The sequence below is a fragment of the Osmerus mordax genome, chromosome 3 (assembly GCF_038355195.1).
Source record: "Osmerus mordax isolate fOsmMor3 chromosome 3, fOsmMor3.pri, whole genome shotgun sequence".
Lineage (NCBI taxonomy): Eukaryota > Metazoa > Chordata > Actinopteri > Osmeriformes > Osmeridae > Osmerus > Osmerus mordax.
The window spans coordinates 3500380-3519033 of record NC_090052.1 but is presented as its reverse complement, the minus strand read 5'-3'; the positions used below and the strand labels follow the sequence as shown (position 1 = coordinate 3519033).

Genomic DNA, 18654 nt, shown 5'->3' with positions numbered 1-18654 from the left:
TTTGACTTCCAACCTCAAAAATGTACATTATATTCTCTCTTCAAAATTGTATTTATAAAATGGATGCAAAAATATATTAATTCCTTGTTGTACCTTTCCTCAGGACGTTAGTGACTAATGGCAGGAAAATGCAATGATGCTGCCAAATCTCCCTCTACCCCCTCTCTCCCTCCCCCCTCTCCTCTACCTCTCCCCCACTCCTCCCCCTCTCCTCTACCTCTTCCTCCTTCTCTCCCTCCCCCCTCTGTTCCCCCCTCCCTTCTTCTCTCCTTCATCCACCCTTCACACATGCCTCTTCCTATCCCAACAGTTTGGCACCTTCAGAGTGGCAGCTTCTCACCCTTAACAGCCCTCAGAGGTTTGTGTTCTCTCTCTCTCTCTGTCTGTGTCTCTCTGTCTCTCTCTCTCTCACTCTCTCTCTCTCTCTCTCTCTCTCTGTCTGTGTCTCTCTGTCTATCTCTCTCGCTCTCTCTCTCTCTGTCTGTGTCTCTCTGTCTGTCTCTCGCTCTCTCTGTCTGTGTCTGTCTGTCTGTCTCTGTCTCTCTCTGTCTGTGTCTCTCTGTCTCTCTCTGTCTCTCTCTGTCTGTGTCTCTCTGTCTCTCTCTGTCTCTCTGTCTCTCTCTGTCTGTGTCTCTCTGTCTGTGTCTCTCTGTCTGTCTCTCTCTGTCAGTGTTTCTCTCTGTCTCTCTCTGCTTCTATCTCTCTCTCTCTGCCTCTCTCTCTCTTACTTTCACTCTCTTTGACACTACCCCCCTCCCCCTTCTTTTCTCTCACAGCAGTATGCTGCACGCAAACCCCTGTCACAATCACTCACATCCACTAAGTGCTTCCCTGTCCAAACCTTGCCTGAGCAACGACGCCCCCTCTTAATCAATCTAGCCCTGTCAGTGTTATACTCTCACTGCTAAAATCCCATACAGGAAAAAGACAGGTTGCAAAACAGCTTCTTATATTTACATTTTTACAAAACTATCTGCAGCTGGGCTTCAAAATGTCATTTTTTTGGTTGGTAGCTACGTGATGCATGGGGTTGGATTGAACTGTGAGTGTGTGTGTGTGTGTGTGTGTGTGTGTGTATCGTGCGTTGGTCTGTGCGTGTGTGAGTGTCTGAGCTGGCATGAAAATCAGTGTGATGTTAATCAGAGAGGGAGTGTCCATAGTACTCGTCGTAGGGCTCGCTGGTGATCGTGGTCTGGGGGCGAGGGATGGTGTAATCTTTGTCCGGGTCAATCTCCTGAAACACACACACAATATTAAGCACATTACACACATTAAGCACATTAGGCATACCGGAAACACACGCACACACACAATACATACACACGCACACACACATGTGAAGCACATACTATTTCCAACATCAAATGGTATTATTTGATAAATGTTTTGTTCATATATTATTTGGAGTATATTATATATGAATATGTTATTTCATTTTTGGACCTAATCATTGCCTTTCATAATAAAAGTTGTCCAGTTTAATACACTTTTTGTACAGTTGCCGACTGCTATAATCTATCCAAATCATAGTCTGTACAGATCACATACTGTAATCCTGTCACCCACCTCATTTTCAGTAACAACAGACACATTCCAAGTTTGGACCTGAGACCTGAGATATCGGGGTCAGACGACTGAACGGTTAGGGAATCAGGCTACCAATCAGAAGGTTGCCGGTTCGATTCCCAGCCGTTCAAAATAACGTTGTGTCCCTGGGCAAGGCACTTCACCCTACTCGCCTCAGGGGAATGTCCCTGCACTTACTGTAAGTCGCTCTGGATAAGCGCGTCTGCTAACTAAATGTAAATTACAAACCCTGCATCTATTCCTAATCCCAAGGATGTCCGTCATACTCACTGTCATGGAGAAGCCGGACTCGTAGGGAGATTTCAGCGCCGGCTCCTGTCTCCTCCCTGCTGGAAGGAATCACAAGGCTTTACCGGCTCCTCCTCAACACACAGCAGGCCTGTGAAAACCTGACAGGGTCATCGTTCTCATCTAATATGTAGACATCTTTGCTGTGACATGTAGCAATAGGAGCTGAGGTTCTGACGGAGTGCCGATCTTGACGAGCTATATCAGGGTTTTTTTCTTCTTTGTGGGTTTGTGCCAGATAAAAGGAATGTGACCTTGTCAGCCCTGGTCTGCAGGTCTCTGTTCATGTGACCTTGAATCTCATAGACAGTTCCCTGTCTTCTCTCTTCCTTAGTCCTCTAGTGTCCACACAGTTAATCTCTCTCTCTCCCCTCTCTCTCTCGCTCTCTCTCTCTCCCCCTCTCTCTCGCTTGCTCTCTTTCTCTCTCTCTCGCTCTCTCTTTCTTTCTCACACACACTCGGTCTCTCTCTCTCTCTGTTCTTTCTCTCATGCAAACCCCATTCCCTGCGTCACTCACCTTTCCTGTCGGCACCATCATTCTCAAAGCTGCCGTTGTCCCTCCCCTCCTTCTGGACCGTCATGCTGGGAAACTCGACCGTCGGGCTGGCCCACCCGCTGAAGTCCGGGGTGGCCTCCCTGGAGTGCCCAGCCCCCCTGCACAGGCAGGCTATCTGGGCCAGCCCGTGGCCCAGCAGCAGGACCCAGCCGTTGGCCACCAGGGCGACACTCAAGACCGGGTCGTCCCAACGGGGCCTGGGGGCCATGAGAGCCAGGGATCAGACAATGCGGACATGTTCTACCGTACACCGTGGATTCATTCCACTGTCCAAGTTTGTGTCCTAGTTTCACACAATATTCAAACGACAACAATGTTTGAATACTGTTAATGTTGTGTTATTTTACCTAACCCCCCCCCCCCTCCATGTTCAAACCAAATCTACGCCCTTGCCTCTGAAACATGGTAACTTTTTTGTTGGTGCAGTTAAGCTACCAAAATAGGTAGACTAGTAGCCTTGAAGCAGAAATAGGCAATGCCAACCATTTTAAATGGTACATTATATGTAAAAATGCCACTTAAAAAAGTGACTAGTTACTTTTAAACACTAGCTAATGAACTGGACCAATCAATAGCAACAACGTAAGAATCCCTACCTGCGGCCCATGTCGGGGTTGCCCCGGGTGAGCAGCCCCACCCACACCACCCAGATGGCGACGGAGAGCAGCAGGGTGAGGCAGAGCATCGTGGCCTGGGTCTGGCCCCGCTTCTGGCTTCCGCCCGTGTAGCTGTAACTGTAGGTCAGGCAGGACCGGCACAGGTTCCTCAGCGACACCACCAGCGCGGCGGCGAGGAGACAGAACACGTAGACGAGCAGCATCACAAACTCCCCCTGGCTGTACTCGCACGGACGCTCGTCCCGCACCAGCACGATGATCAGCCACTCCGTCGCCACGATCACCTGGACCAGGAACAGGCACAGGGCCAGGCAGGGCTCGCCCCTCCCCCTCGCCAGGCCGAAGCCCAGCAACGCCAGGCCCCTCGCCAGCAGGCACGAGAACGCCAGGGCGAACGCCACCCCGAACAGGAAGAGGCGCGTGGGGCACGTCTGCGAGGTGAGGCGGATGACGAAGGCGAAGGTGAGGGCGAAGAGGGCGGCGGTGGACAGGAGGAAGAGCGACATGGACGCCACAGCGCCCCCGATGCCCCTGGGGCGTCGCCGGGACGACACGCACACCCAGAGGGTCCAAAAAAGCAAGCCAATCAGGAGGCAGGAGCTCACCACGAAGCCTAGCGTCGCCAGACTCTCCACCACGATGCCCCATGCCGCCCGCCTATCACACAGGTACCAGTACATGGGCTCCAGCCCTGCTCCACACCCCAGTGGCTCCTGGGAAGTGGAGTTTGAGGAAGTGTTGGTCTGGGGGGAGGAGTTACTAGGAGTAGCTGTACTGGTAGAGTTTGTTGTGTCAGTGTTATTAAGGGTGGTGTTAGATGCCAGTATGGTCTGACTAGGAGGGGGGAGGCAGAGGAAGAGGAGGAAGAGCAGGCCGAGGTGGGGGTGTGTCTGGAACTGAGAGCCCATCCTGGTGTTAATCCACATGTCCTCTGGTACTTCCTGGTCGGTCCTTTCTCTCGCCCGTCCTGATTGGGCAGTTGATTCCTCTCTGTTTCGGAGGTCTTGTCAGTCTCGGCTGTGTGGTGTTCACCTGAGGACACCAAAGAGACTGCCTCGATACAATGGAACAACAAACTGCAGGAGCGTGTGTGTGTGTGTGTGTGCGCGTGCGTGCGTGCAAACAAGTGTGCACTTGTGATCGAGAGGCACAGAGAGAGTGAGGCAAACAGAGAAAAAACGATTCATAGGAGAGAGAGAGAGAGAGAGAGAGAGAGAGAGAGAGAGAGAGAGAGAGAGAGAGAGAGAGAGAGCAGACATGCCAGGACAAAGAGAAAGATTTGTGTGTGAGGCAATAAACACAATTATCAGGAGGTACAGGCAGGTGAATCAAGACAGTTTGAGACACTGTCTCTGTCTGCTAGACAGCAAGAAATAGGGAGAGAGAGAGAGAGAGAGAGAGAGAGAGAGAGAGAGAGAGAGAGAGAGATGGAGAGAGAGAGAGAGAGAGAGAGAGAGAGAGAGAGAGAAAGAGAGAGAGAGAGAGAGCGAGATGGAGAGAGAGAGAGAGAGAGAGAGAGAGAGAGAGAGAGAGAGAGAGAGAGAGAGAGAGAGAGAGAGAGAGAGAGAGAGAGAGAGAGAGAGAGAAGAGAGAGAAATGATCTCTCTGTGCATGATCTCTCTGTGTGTCAGAGGAGGAAAGAAAAAGGGATTGACTCGGACATAAAAAGCCAAATGAAAGCAGGGAGAGGGAGAGGAAGGGAGGAGGAGAGAGAGAGAAAAACGAGAGAGAGCCCTGCGAGATCAACTTTACTGATAGCTGATTGTCACTTCCTCCAGAATATAACAGTGGCCTTGTTTTAGAGGCAGAGATTCAGAGATGACATTTAATATGCTTATCACTGGGTAAATACACCTCATCACGTCTCCCATGCTTTAACCCCTTAATGTTTGAACTTTAGCCTGGAGATTAGAGACACAAAAAGTCACCAAAACCCCTCCTTCGTTTCTCTCACACACATCCACAGTACTTTATCATTGATGATGCTAGTGTGAAGGTGACCAGATTTTAAAGTACATTATGAAACACGATTGATGTTGAGCAACACATGTACTCAAACATTTGTTTTTCAGGGCTTACTGATTGTCACCGATATCATGAGAACTTAGCAAAAGTTGAAATACCAGTTTCAATATTTCAACTTCATTCTTGTCTGGCGATAAAACAAATGTACTAAACATTAGTGTAAATAATGTCAAACAAATTCCTCAAAACAATGTTTCGTTCAGGACCAACCCTGGACTCACCTGCTGTCTGAAGCTATAAGTGGATCCAACTCTATGATGCCAGGTCTTCTGTCCTCTCTCCTAACTTGGGAAGTTTGACTTTGGAAAACTTTAGACATACGCTTTTAGACGAAGCATCAACACCCAGTCATATCTGTGCATGACTCCAAGTTCAAGGATGTGACCCGATCCCGTCAGCCTGGTTCAGTGGAAAGAGGGAGATGAGGAAGGAGAGAAAAAGAGAGAGGGAGTGCGAGAGAAAGAACAGATGAGTTTGAAAAGGAAATATTGTTTTCACTTCAGATTTACATCGACAGGTAAGTCCTCCTCTTCCTTCCTGCTCCCTCTCTCTCCTCCTCTCGCTCTCTCTCTCTCTCTCTCTCTCTCTCTCTCTCTCTCTCTCTCTCTCTCTCTCTCTCTCTCTCTCTCTCTCTCTCTCTCTCTCTCTCTCTCTCTTCCTCCTCCTCTCTCTCTCTCTCTCTCTCTCTCTCCTCTCTCTCTCCTCCTCTCTCTCTCCTCTCCCTCCCTCTCTCTTTCTCTCTCCTTCTTTTTCTCTCCCTTTCCCGTTCTCTCTTTCCATCCCTACCTTCCAAAACAGCAACTTAGAGGTGTGGTTCAAACATCTGCAGGCAAAAGAACAGGTACTGACACATACACACACAGTTCTCAAAACACACACTCTCCCCACATGAGAGAGTCATGAAAATGACTGTTCCTGTGATACATCAAAGGTTTCTGTGATCTATTAATGTTGAATTGACAACGTTAAACAAGCATTAGCAACAACCAGTGAGTTAAGTTGTAAGTGTGTATTTTGAAGTTTAGGAAACCTCATTGGAGTGCCTGTCACATGCCCAGGTCTTTATCAATGTATATCAGGTCATCAAAACAAGAGGTTGCTAGGCTACAGAGCGCGAGGTGAGGAGGAAGGGATGAAGGGAGAGGGGAGGAGGTAAAAGCGTTGATGACTCAGCTTTGCTCCCTGTTGGGGCAGGAACCTAGGGTGTTCCATAGGAAGCAAACATAGATCCCTGATTAACACACACTTTGATTTCACGATCGGTTCCGTTATTGATTCCGTTTGAAAGACGACAGAAAAATCCTCAACAGAATAGGAAAACGTACCTCGAGTGAGGATTGGCTGGCAAATTTGTCCAATCTTGCAGGCTGGAGGGCTTCCCGACTGTCCCGCAGGCCTCTGCACACGCACCGCACACACGCTACACGCACTCTGAAGAGCGTTGTTGAGGCGTGTGGAGAATTGCGTCAGTCACAGAGAATGTCTTTGCCCCAGTCCCAGCTGAGGGGCCCAGACTCAAGTCTGTACAGGGCAGGCTTGACAGGGTGTGTTTGGGCTGGGAAGGGGGGAGGGCAGGACGGAGAGAGTCGGTGTTGTAACCTGCGATCAAACGGTGACAGGTTTGGATCATGTGCTCGTCCAGGGCGATGTGCTCGTCCAGGACAGGTGTCGGGCCGTGGGACCCAAAGGAAAGTCGGTGTACAGGATCAAACATAGAACATGTTCTGAAGTTCACACAAAGATTGACCTTAGATCAAAGGGCAGGTGTGTGTGGGTATGGTGTGCTGATGTGTAGCTGAACTATTCCCATGATGTCATAGTCTTCTTACCAGATATGCAGGTCTGGTTTGTCATTGTAGGGAGTTTGTGTTGTGTAACGGTGGCTGTTGTTAGGTGGAGAGCAGTCTAAACTTGTGTTGAGTCACGGTTGTTTGAGACAAAACCATAGAAACCCATGTCAAAATGTTTTTGATTTGTGGAAGAAAATGTTCAGCTTCCCTTTGTCTGAATGCAGTATGCAAATGTCCATGTGCCAGAGCCAGCAAACCTGGTGATCATACCTGGATTTAAATAACACGACATTTTGAGGACATTTTTTATGAACGTAAAAGCAAGGACACCTCAGTTTACTGAAAATACAAACTTTTATTGAGTCTATCAGAGACATACACGTACGCCCTCAGTGATGTGAGTGTGTCTGTGTGTGCGACACATCGTGTATGCCTCTCCGGTCAACAGTGTGGTCTAGGTGTGGGTGGGCGAGCGAGCTAGGTGAGACCAGGGCGAGGAGAGAGAGGGGGGGGATAGTGGGATAGGAGAGGGAACACCTCCACCAGAATGAGCTAAAGCATCGTAGTTTCGGTCATCTCAACATATCACACGCCCTCTTTGCTGGTGATGTCCATTCAGAGTCCTGGGTGGCCGGAGGTGGCGCACCATTGGTCAATGGTGAGGTAAATAACACAATGCCAAGAAAAGAAAAAAAAAAGAAAGCCAAACGGGAGGGAAGGTGTAAAAAAGGAGTGTGAAGGAGAGGAAGACAGAAAATGGAGGAGAAAAGCAAGAACAACGCAAACAAACCGGTCATATTTACAATACCATGGACGACAGCAAGCAAGCACAAGCTAGTGTGTTTGCTCAAGTCGGTCACTGGGTGAGGAAGGGAGGGCAAGAGAAGGAGGGAGGGAAGGAAGATAAGAGAGGGGGCCCTGAGGTAGGCTATTGTAGAGAGGGTCAGGGGAAGTGAACAGAAGGAGGGGCTTGGTCTCCACGACTCCACGTATAGTCATATATACTGTAAACAGTAGTATTATATAATAATAATAACAAATAACAGTCTTTAAGTATGGCTTCTGCCCACCACGGGGTCTAGTCCCCTTGGGCGGCCCGGCGCAGCCACGGCGGACGACCACCCGGTGAAGAGACGACAGCAGGGTGGGGGGGGATCTTCCCAGAGGGCGCGTCGGTCAGAGCAGGAGTACGAGGAGGAGACGTCAGGTGAGGGAGAGAAGGAAGAGAGGGACGAAGGGAGGCAGGAAGGAGGGATGGATGGAGGGAGGGAAGGCAGGAGGCTTAGATGATGCCGTATTTGGCCAGGTCGCTGAGCTCCATGTCTCCGAAGGCCTCCCAGGGGCAGACCACGGTGATGTCTGTGCCGAGACCCTCCATGCCAGGGATGTCGTCACCGAACCTGAGGGACAGCTGGAGCATCAGTGTCTGACAGACGCTTTATCTCATTCATTCACACGACTTGTTTTCCATTTATACAACAACAACAAAAAGTCGATTGTTGGAGTTGTGATAATTACATGTAAGATCAATGCTCTCATAATGAACGGATGTGTGTTTCTGTGGTGCAATGTGCCGACTAAATGTTTTTTGGTGTGTGTGTGTGCTTTGAAAGAGACAGGTGTGTGTGTGCGTGTTTGTTTGTGTGTGTGTGTGTGTGCTGGGATAAAGACAAGTCTCACCCTTTCTGGCCAGGCTTGGGGGCCTTGCTCTTGAAGGTACGGGTCTGCCTCTGCTTGAACTTGGGGGGCCCCTTCTTGGGCGTGGTGGGGCCGGCGGTGGCGCTGCCTGCTGCCAGGGCACTTCCTGCTGGGGGGGCGGCGTTCATCTCTGCTGGATTAGGCTGCGGGGAGAGAGAGGGGGAGAAAGAGAGAGACGGAGAGAACGAGAGAGAGAGAGGCAGTCGTTAGAGAAGCAGCTGGACTGTGGTTGCGTTCTAGTGGGGTCGGTGGTCTAGCAATCCCCTGGTCTATGTTCTACTCTTTGTCTTTGATCTGAACTCTTTCATCTTTGTCGTTTTAGGCTAGTTTTGTTTTCCTCCTCTGCCTCTCTCTCTCCCTCCATTCCCTCCCTCTCTCTCTGCTGCCCTCTGGCTGTTAATCTCTGCTTTGTACCCTGGCTTGGACATAAGGGGGGTAATCTGTAACAAAAGAGATTAGGCAGATTAGGCGAAACCATCGGATTATCACTAATCCCCTTTAACACCCAGTTGGATTAATTGCCCTTCTTAAGGAGTAGAGGTGTCCTTTTGTGGTCTACTGCTTTTCTGTGATGAACTTTAAAAAGGAAACCACATTTGAAAGAAGACCCTTTTTTCTAAAAAAATATATTTACAAACTGCTGTCTGTTCATAATGTGGAAAGCGCATTTGTGTTATTGCTGTTGTTTTTTTAATTCACAAGTCATTATTCATCTGGCCTTTTAGAAAAGATAATGATTTACAAATCGCCATACGATTTAGGATTCCAGCTATGCAATAACTTCTTAAGATTCCAGTTATATTAACAGCCACACGCTGATCATACATTTGTTTCCAGAAGGTTGGAGGCGATTGGCTCGTGGCGTGGCCAGTAAGAGTTCACTCCCTGAGCGGTTTGCTCGCTAACAAGATCAGAGAGCATGTCTGTCAGGGTATTGGGGACAGCATGAGTGGGTGATGGTATCAGCGCCTCAGACTGGTTGTGGGGCTAAGCAACAGTTAGCCTCTGTCCCTATTCCCCCTAATCTCCTTAGGCAGTATCCTAGCTAATCCTCCTCCCCAACCCCCCCCCCCCCCCCCCCCTTCACCCAACCCTCTAACACTGCTAAGCCTGTTGGAGGAATAAGCTGGATGACGGACACTTTAGTGGGCCTGTGCCTTCTGAGGTCACGTAGGCTACACCTGGGTTCAATCCCTAGATCTTCAAGTCAAGGGGATGGGTTAAAAATGGCTGCCTGATGGGATTTGACAGACGTCAGAGTGCTCGGAGGTCAGTGAAGCTGCTTAGAGCGACGCTGAAGAGGACGTGCCTGCCGAGGTCTTAACCATCTGGAGTCAGGTGGCTGAGCGGTGAGGGAATCGGGCTAGTAATCCGAAGGTTGCCAGTTCGATTCCCGGTCATGCCAACTGACGTTGTGTCCTTGGGCAAGGCACTTCACCCTACTTGCCTCGGGGGAATGTCCCTGTACTTACTGTAAGTCGCTCTGGATAAAAGCGTCTGCTAAATGACTAAATGTAAATGTAAATCTGGATGGTTTGATCCTGAGCCAGTCCTTATTGGCTGAGAACCCTCTGTCTGTTGATGTTTTGAACATCTTGACATGATAGATATGCACGTTAGCGCTATGGGATATCTGCATTCACTCAAATTTGCCATTGTGTTTGTTATTTAGTAGGTAGTTCACCCCTCGTCCTTGAGGATAACTATGTAGATAGCTTGCGCCTCTCTTTCATGATGGCAGACAAGTTAGAAGCTTAGAAGCTCTAGAAGCTTCTCAGGTGAGAGGCCAATAAAAGAAATGACAACCGCTGGAAATCAAAACCATACAATCTCCATTCATACTCAGATCACAAGATGAGAGTCTGTGATGCACTGAATTATGACACCAAGATACACCTGCCTCTACGTTGACTAGATATTCAGAAAAGTGCTACAGTCCTCCACACAATCGATCCATTGTATCGCTATCTTGACTCGAATCGAAATAATTCAACTCCAAGCTCCATTAGAACCAACCTCTAGCTCAGCGAGTTGGCTACAAAAAAAGAAAGACACAGAAATAGGCCACCAGTACTAAGATAAGGTTTGTTTTTCATTTGCATTTCCAATCTTTCACATAAGATTTAGATATCTGTCATTCACATCATTACTTCCTCTAACCTACCACTTCCCTTCACAGCCATACAGGGCTACCATAACACACGCTCTTGTGTGCAGCGCCCGTAGAAATACAACACACCTTTCTGCAGTGGTATAATTCGCCAGTAACTGTATTAGAGGTAAGCATTGTCAAGGCAGGTACACTATCTGTGTGTCAGTGGATTGTTGTACAGGCGTCTGTGTTTGTGAGGTGAGCGAGGATGTGGTCTCACCTGAGAGGGTCACAGAGGATCTGAAGAGCTTCTGTCTCTCCTAAAAGCCAGTCCGCTGAGTCTAGTAAGTGAGCAGAATAAGGATTAACGGCCCAGACTTGATTTATATACCTCTCTCTTAATCTCACCGTCACATGGTCATTCCAGAAAGGTCCGCCAGTCCCTTAGGCCCCTCCCCCTCATCCTTCTCACCCATCCATCTCTTCCCCCCTCCTCCCTCCCTCCCTCCCTCCCTCCCTCCCTCCCTCCCTCCCTCCCTCCCTCCCTCCCTCCTCCACCCTCATATTGTCCTCTTCCTCCCTCCCCCCTTCCCTCCCTTGCACATTGTCCTTACTGTACCCCTCTCTTCTCCCTCCCATGGGGAAGGTAAAGGGGGTGAGTTTGACTCAGTAGCAGGGAGGAGGGAGGTACATTTACATTTAGCCATTTAGTGGACGCTCTTATCCAGAGCGACTTACAGTAAGTACAGGGACATTCCCCCCGAGGCAAGTTGGGTGAAGTGCCTTGCCCAAGGACACAACGTCCTTTTTCACGGCCGGGAATCGAACCGGCAGCCTTCTGATTACTAGCCCAATTCCCTAACCGCTCAGCCACCTGACTCCACCAGGTAGGAGGGAGAGGTCAGTCAGAGTGTTTTTTAATGGTCTCATCCTATTAAGCTTGGGCACGCCTGCATTTAGCCTGTACACAGTGGGCATGGCGGGCGGACTGACATTTGTTCTGTCCGAAGACGCTCCTCCTCCCCCATGTAAGCTACCGTTAGCATGAGCCAACACAGTTCCAACCTGGATTCTCTTTGGGGCTTCTAAGGTGACATTCTCACACACAACGTGTCATTGTCACACAACAGGTGCACTGCCAGTATAGCTTGTCAAAGCTGCTGTAGAGGACAGTAGTCATTTAGTTTGTTTTATGGTTATTCTCAGCGACGACGGACAACTATTACGATAAACAAGCAAACATGAACACGGTAATATTGTGGAAGTAAAAATATGTAGGCTCCAAAGAATTTCTAGAAGTTTCCAGTCGTCACGTGTGTTTGTGCTTGGTGACGATGACAAAGTTCGGATTTTGCCTACTCAAAACAGATACCTCAATGTTTTTATTTCCCGTAAGAGAAAATTATTTGAATTTGACATTCAGACACCGTATTTACAGATGTAACAATGAGGGTTTCAGATTGTGTATAGTCATCACGTTGGCAGCAGTAGACCAGCATGGAGTTCTGATGCACCACAGCCCTGCTGGTATCCCTGCAACAGGGCCGTGTTCACAGCCCTGCTGGTATCCCTGCTACAGGGCCGTGTTCACAGCCCTGCTGGTATCCCTGCTACAGGGCCGTGTTCACAGCCCTGCTGGTATCCCTGGTACAGGGCCGTGTTCACAGCCCTGCTGGTATCCCTGCTACAGGGCCGTGTTCACAGCCCTGCTGGTATCCCTGCTACAGGGCCGTGTTCACAGCCCTGCTGGTATCCCTGGTACAGGGCCGTGTTCACAGCCCTGCTGGTATCCCTGCTACAGGGCCGTGTTCACAGCCCTGCTGGTATCCCTGCTACAGGGCCGTGTTCACAGCCCTGCTGGTATCCCTGCAACAGGGCCGTGTTCACAGCCCTGCTGGTATCCCTGCTACAGGGCCGTGTTCACAGCCCTGCTGGTATCCCTGGTACAGGGCCGTGTTCACAGCCCTGCTGGTATCCCTGCTACAGGGCCGTGTTCACAGCCCTGCTGGTATCCCTGGTACAGGGCCGTGTTCACAGCCCTGCTGGTATCCCTGCTACAGGGCCGTGTTCACAGCCCTGCTGGTATCCCTGGTACAGGGCCGTGTTCACAGCCCTGCTGGTATCCCTGCTACAGGGCCGTGTTCACAGCCCTGCTGGTATCCCTGGTACAGGGCCGTGTTCACAGCCCTGCTGGTATCCCTGGTACAGGGCCGTGTTCACAGCCCTGCTGGTATCCCTGCTACAGGGCCGTGTTCACAGCCCTGCTGGTATCCCTGCTACAGGGCCGTGTTCACAGCCCTGCTGGTATCCCTGCTACAGGGCCGTGTTCACAGCCCTGCTGGTATCCCTGGTACAGGGCCGTGTTCACAGCCCTGCTGGTATCCCTGCTACAGGGCCGTGTTCACAGCCCTGCTGGTATCCCTGCTACAGAGCCGTGTTCACAGCCCTGCTGGTATCCCTGCTACAGGGCCGTGTTCTGATGAACACTGACGGCTCTAACTAACAACAAGATGTTGTTGCTGTTTCTTTAATTCCTTAAGCACTTGGTTAATACACACGGTGAGAGGAGAACATTAGAGTGGAAATGACGTGTCAGGAGATGCGTGGGGAAGCACATCACAATCACAGGCAGGCCTCGCAACCAATGAAATGCTGACGTGTAAAGATTGGCATGAAGGGAAGACCTAAATCAAGAACTCTTTTCACCTGCTGGATCAGTGGTTGGGCTGAGAAAAGAAAAGATCTTAATAAATCGAGTCTATTCTAGTCTGTTCTGTTTTAATGTAGTCCACTCTGTTCAATGTAATTCTACCATCTTCTGATCTCTGTTCTAGTCTAAGCAGGACTCAGACAGGTAAGCTTTTACAAGACTCTTGGGAAAAAAATAAGAGACCACTGGAACTTTTTCTTTCCTTTGTAAAAAAGTTGAGAAGGACAATTTGAGTGAGGAACAGAAGGGTAAAAAGGCCACTGCAAATTCTACCTTTCTGTTCATCTCTCAAAATTGTCCTTCTCAACTTTTAAAAAAAGGAAAGAAAAAGTTCCAATGGTCTCTTATTTTTTTCCAGAGTTGTATAAGTTCAACATTCATGTAATAATAATGTGTTTATAAATATTATAGAACTATTATATAAATATATGCTTCTGTATATTTTGGCAAAAAAAGAATATCAACATCATACTTTACGTGCACCTTTTCAAATAAGGTGTCACTTATGGATCATGACTTTGCTGATGAAGCTTCTAGAAGCCCTTTCAGTGCAGCATCTCAATATAGTCAAGGATTTTTCAGAGGATGGGTTGGTAGTCCACCTTGCTCCTTGTATTCATACTTCTACATCATTCAGACATGCTGGAAACTGAGAAATTCACAGGAACTTCATAAACATCATATCATGATGATCACGTCTGTGAGTCACAACCAGTTCTCCAGGGGGTTACGGTTGAAAGAGCCATTAGTAGAGGTGACCAACTATAAGTGACCCATCAACATGAGCTGAGATCACACACAGTCTGGGTCTGGGCGGAGCCTGTGTTTGGGACAACAGAACACAACCCTTCAGATACCTACAGTAACCCTGGATGTCTGGGAGTAATCTGGTAACCATGGATATGAGAGGTTAAGATTTGGCTGACACAGAAGTTAGGGATTATAGAATGCGGTCATCTTTGGTCTTTGGGGTCAAGGAAGTTTCTTGAAGTCTGACCTGAAAAGGAGGACAGTGATAGCAAGCTTCTCACCTCACAATTTAGATTGAAACCAGATTATGCACGGACCCTTTTTAGGTTTGGGAAACGGACACGCAAACATGCAACGTAGAACATTCACTGTTATTACATTGCAATGCATCACAGTTTCAATTGCTCCATTTCAATTTTGAAATAGTCTCCAACCTTCTCGACTTCTCAACCATCATATTATCTGGGGGCTTTTCAGTGTTCCTCTCTACGTTCCCATGTGACTTCCATCAACAGGCGCCCTGTGTCGAGCTGGCTGTCTTGGTGTCCGTGGAGCTGTGCTGAAGCCTTGTGAGAGATTACAGGGATGTTACAGTAAGCACGGCTGTTTAAATTAACGTTCTTATTCAGGAGTTTCCATCTCGCTGGAGGCTTCAGTGCACAGGTGGGAGACACACAGGGGCAGTGAAATGATTTTTGCCTCGTTTGATAAAATAGCTAACTGGGGGATCTGAACAGATCCCCCTTGTACACAGGGTTAAGTTATAGGTCAATGTTTCCAAGTTTTAAAGCCCACAGCCCCATCCTATTCTGTGTGCATACTTAGGGTTATTGCTTCCTACTCAGCTTACTCCAGGCTTACCTACATGACATACCTACACTGACTACATCACCCATTAGTATCCTCGAAAATCTCACTGTTTTACGTGAGTGCATGCGGGAGAATGTGTTTATGTACATTTACATTTAGTCATTTAGCAGACGTTCTTATCCAGAGCGACTTACAGTAAGTACAGGGACATTCCCCCCGAGGCAAGTAGGGTGAAGTGCCTTGCCCAAGGACACAACGTCATTTTGCACGGCCGGGAATCGAACTGACAACCTTCAGATTACTAGCCCGATTCTCTAACCGCTCAGCCACCTGACTCCTTATGTCATGGCCTACAGGTCATGACCTACATGGGGAGAACATTTTGAACCCATCCTGTAAAAAAAACACATGGGAGGAATCCAGAATGCCATATTTTTAAGGTAGGTTCACATGTAAGGAATTTGCCATGTGTGACCTCAGACAGCCAATGAAAGCAACATGAATCGTCTTCCATTTTGGGACCCAGTGTGTGTTCAGTGGGTGGGGGTGAGCGTTGTGGCTGGCTTTCTCCTTCTCTGACATGTTAAGTACAGTGCATCCATACACTTGACGTGTAGGACCCGCATAGAGCACCAGTGTATGTCTTCGTCTGTAAACATCTGAGATGAGAGGGGGGTGAATCTCACAGACAGAACACACACTCTCTATTTGAGATTGAAAAACCAACAGGCTAGATTATGAATGCAGTTACACACGTGCCCTGAATTAAGTGAGGCTCTGAAAGAAGAAATACAAATGTTTTCATTCAACTTCACTTATTTCAGACGGCGGTTGTCTTCTTCTGCCAGAAATGTTCTCAGTCCTCTTCAAGGTCCTCAGAGTGTTACTTGGGTGGAGGTGAGGGTCTCTTCAGTTTGTGATTGTTCTTAAATGTTTCTAATATTTCAATTCTCCAGCAGTACATGGTCAATCAATTGCTAACTGATTTAAAAAAACATTTTCATACAAGGCAGCATATAAACTTTGGTTGAAGTTGGCATTTGTCAAATCTGTGATAATGGAAATGTGTGACATGTTCATGACAGGCTCTTCTGATGACTCATGTACACCCACATGACCTGTGGTGTTGCTATGGGGTTGCTATGCTGGGCCAGACTGTCTGGTATCGCAGGTGTCATCTCTGGGTATCCCGACCCCTAAACACACACGTGGACATTCTGGGCTGGTCAGCCAATAACTGCTGTTGTGGTACGTGTGTGGGCTACATGGAGAGCCCAAGCACATTACACACACACACACACATATGCAGATCAGCCTAGTTCTTGTTGACACAGTCAATCAGCTGGTTTGACACCCCCTGAAATAGCAGATGAACACTTATACATTAGCAGGAATAGGACAGAGAGAGAAGGTGGGAGGGAGAAATCTATGAGCACTTTTATTTGCAAAGGACAACTTTCAGTCAAATAAAACGATTCCGTTTTACAGTCTTCATGAAATTCAAATTCACCGTTCGAAAAGCTGTTGAATTAAGCTGTATTAATCAAAGGGAGGTTTTGACAGTACATTCTGACTGTGATGTAATAGCAGTCTGTGTTGTTCTGATGACGCTGTTGTTAGCTGTTAAAGAGATGAAACAATGCTCTCCATCCTTCTAGAGGATTCTGACAGGGATCAAGGGCTATTCTTGGACAGGTGGAAGCACTCACAAAGAGCCAAAGGTTAGCAAATGCTATCAAGAAAGGATCAACCAGGACATGAAAACACGTACTTTTCTCTGCCTATTCTATATTACATTATTCTCTTAAGAAAATAACAAAGACAGTTAAACAGATAGCAATCAAAACTCAATTTAGAATATATATTTACGGTGCGAAAAAATCCTAATTATAAATCAACCAATCAGTTCAACAGTGGCAAACATGAAAGTGAATTTTGGTGCATTTCGTGGTCACATAACCCTTCTCTAATATATGTCGACCCAGTCCTAAGTAAAATTAGATTGACCCGAATCTGATTGTATAGGCTTACCAACCCAGGATGACGCTAGTCAGATCAGTAAACATTTTATCTGAGGTAACTTTCAGACTGTCATTCATGTTCATGAGTGAATGCTATTGCAAACCCAACAGGATATCAAGAGGAGAAAGTTGTACACAGTTTGGTTTGCACTAGTCCTTGAAGTTTCATATATCTTTTTACCTTGAATGACTTTTAAAACCTCAACATAACTTAATCTATAAATTGTAGTTCAGAACATAAGATAATCCCACACAACAGACTACTAGATTCATGAGACTGATACGAGACACTAGAACCTTCCGTCTTCATTCGTCTTCCGGTTTGCTCAGCACTTTGTGTAACTTTACTGGATGACAATGGGATGTGTCTGTGTTGTTCAGTTTTCATTGGCTCAGTGGGGATGCCTTGAAAGCCCCTTCTGTCAACGGTACATTAGTAACTTAAGGAAAACAGGCCCGCAACATTAAAGGTTCAATCCTCAGCAGCTAACAGCAGTGCTCCGAAACGCTCTCTGGCTGTTGCTCTGCTCTTGTGTAATAGCAGAGCAGTAATCTGATATCCAATTGTGTCTGTACATCCATGTGCAGGCCTGACAAAGAGCTTTTGCTTGCTTTATAAATACAACATGGTTCCCAGAACCAGCACTGGAGAGAGTCTCCTCAATCTCGTTAGCTCTCATACAGCATCCGAACAACGTGAGCTTGTATAAAGGCTAGCTATGTCCCTGCGTGTGTGTGTTTGTGTGTGTGTGTGTGTGTGTGTGAGTGTGTGTGTGTGTGTGTGTGTGTGTGAGAGTGTGTGTGTGTGTGTGTGTGTGTGTGTGTGTGTGTGTGTGTGTGTGTGTGTGTGTGTGTGTGTGTGTGTGTGTGTGTGTGTGTGTGTGTGAGTGTGTGTGTGTGTGTGTGTGTGTGTGTGTGTGTGTGTGTGTGTGTGTGTGTGTGTGTGTGTGTGTGAGTGTGTATGAGTCAGTGAAAGAGAAAGCCAGCTACATGTTTACAGTTTAAGACCTGGCAGTACCTGCTGTGTGGATTAACTGTGCCCATTTAGATTCGTTGTTGTTTATTGTTAAATACCTCCACAGATAGACAGGCAATGCATGTTTTTTTGTATTTATTAAAGTAGCTTTGAAATGCTGTAACTCTGTGTTGTTTTGTATAGTTAGGCTAACAGAACCCATCATGCATTTCAAACTGAGGACTCCACATTAAGATTCAGGTTTGGCTGTAACACCCTGTGAGATTAATCTTCAATCCGACCTTGGCTTTGATGCAAGACGTGAATTCTGGGTGGGTAGAAGGAGACAAGAAGTGAGAAAGAGAGAGGTGGGGTGTTCAAATAAAAGACTTGAAAGGGAATGCCAAAAAACAGATAGAAGGAGGAATATCTCTCTAGGATGCAGTCTGAGAGAGCATGTGAACAGACATCATTACCCCAAAAGGGAACGTCTCAATCACCTCAAATGAGTGTGCGTGTGCGCTCGAGTGTGTGTTTGTGTCACTCAGTCCACTTGTCCACTCTCCTGAATGAATATGAACCTAAACATGCTTTTCAGTTTAAACCACAATATACAGTCGAATCAGAACTCAGCCTAGAGCCAAATGTAGGCAAGAATAGAGAATGAGTCATAAAGTCTGTCGTTTTTTGAAAGGAACAAGGGGTCAAGCAGAGTTGACCAGGAAAGCAGAAGGTCTTAATCCGAACAGAGGAG

General features: G+C 47.6%; 2 protein-coding genes across 5 annotated transcripts; both read right to left on the bottom strand.

Annotated features, from left to right (window-relative positions):
- Positions 1-257: 257 nt before the first annotated feature.
- Positions 258-6518, bottom strand: LOC136941324 (G-protein coupled receptor family C group 5 member D). 4 transcript variants are annotated; one of them, XM_067233822.1, is made up of 6 exons: positions 6400-6518; positions 5296-5473; positions 3029-4081; positions 2394-2629; positions 1858-1916; positions 258-1234 (listed from the first exon to the last, which is right to left on the bottom strand). In XM_067233822.1, exons 3-6 carry the CDS (start codon positions 3973-3975, stop codon positions 1136-1138), a joined length of 1341 nt encoding a protein of 446 aa, XP_067089923.1. In that variant the 5' UTR covers positions 3976-4081; positions 5296-5473; positions 6400-6518; the 3' UTR covers positions 258-1135. The 4 variants fall into 4 exon arrangements, with proteins under 4 accessions (XP_067089923.1, XP_067089922.1, XP_067089924.1 ...); XM_067233821.1 differs by lacking the exon at positions 6400-6518 and having other exon boundaries at positions 5296-5553; XM_067233823.1 differs by lacking the exon at positions 6400-6518 and having other exon boundaries at positions 1858-1913; positions 5296-5552.
- A 1628-nt stretch (positions 6519-8146) lies between these two features.
- LOC136940910 (retinal rod rhodopsin-sensitive cGMP 3',5'-cyclic phosphodiesterase subunit gamma-like) lies at positions 8147-11055 on the bottom strand. Its single transcript, XM_067233251.1, has 3 exons — positions 10935-11055; positions 8545-8705; positions 8147-8264 (listed from the first exon to the last, which is right to left on the bottom strand). Exons 2-3 carry the CDS (start codon positions 8688-8690, stop codon positions 8147-8149), a joined length of 264 nt encoding a protein of 87 aa, XP_067089352.1. The 5' UTR covers positions 8691-8705; positions 10935-11055.
- Positions 11056-18654: the final 7599 nt, after the last annotated feature.

Excerpts from the sequence above, each read along its gene's own strand:
- LOC136940910 (XM_067233251.1), bottom strand. The coding sequence starts at position 8,690 with ATGAACGCCGCCCCCCCAGCAGGAAGTGCCCTGGCAGCAGGCAGCGCC. Across the intron at positions 8,265-8,544 it reads CCCAAGCCTGGCCAGAAAGG|GTTCGGTGACGACATCCCTG; the intron begins GTGAGACTTGTC and ends GCTGTCCCTCAG.
- LOC136941324 (XM_067233822.1), bottom strand. The coding sequence starts at position 3,975 with ATGTGGATTAACACCAGGATGGGCTCTCAGTTCCAGACACACCCCCAC. Across the intron at positions 2,630-3,028 it reads AACCCCGACATGGGCCGCAG|GCCCCGTTGGGACGACCCGG; the intron begins GTAGGGATTCTT and ends CATGGCCCCCAG. Across the intron at positions 1,917-2,393 it reads TGATGGTGCCGACAGGAAAG|CAGGGAGGAGACAGGAGCCG; the intron begins GTGAGTGACGCA and ends GATTCCTTCCAG.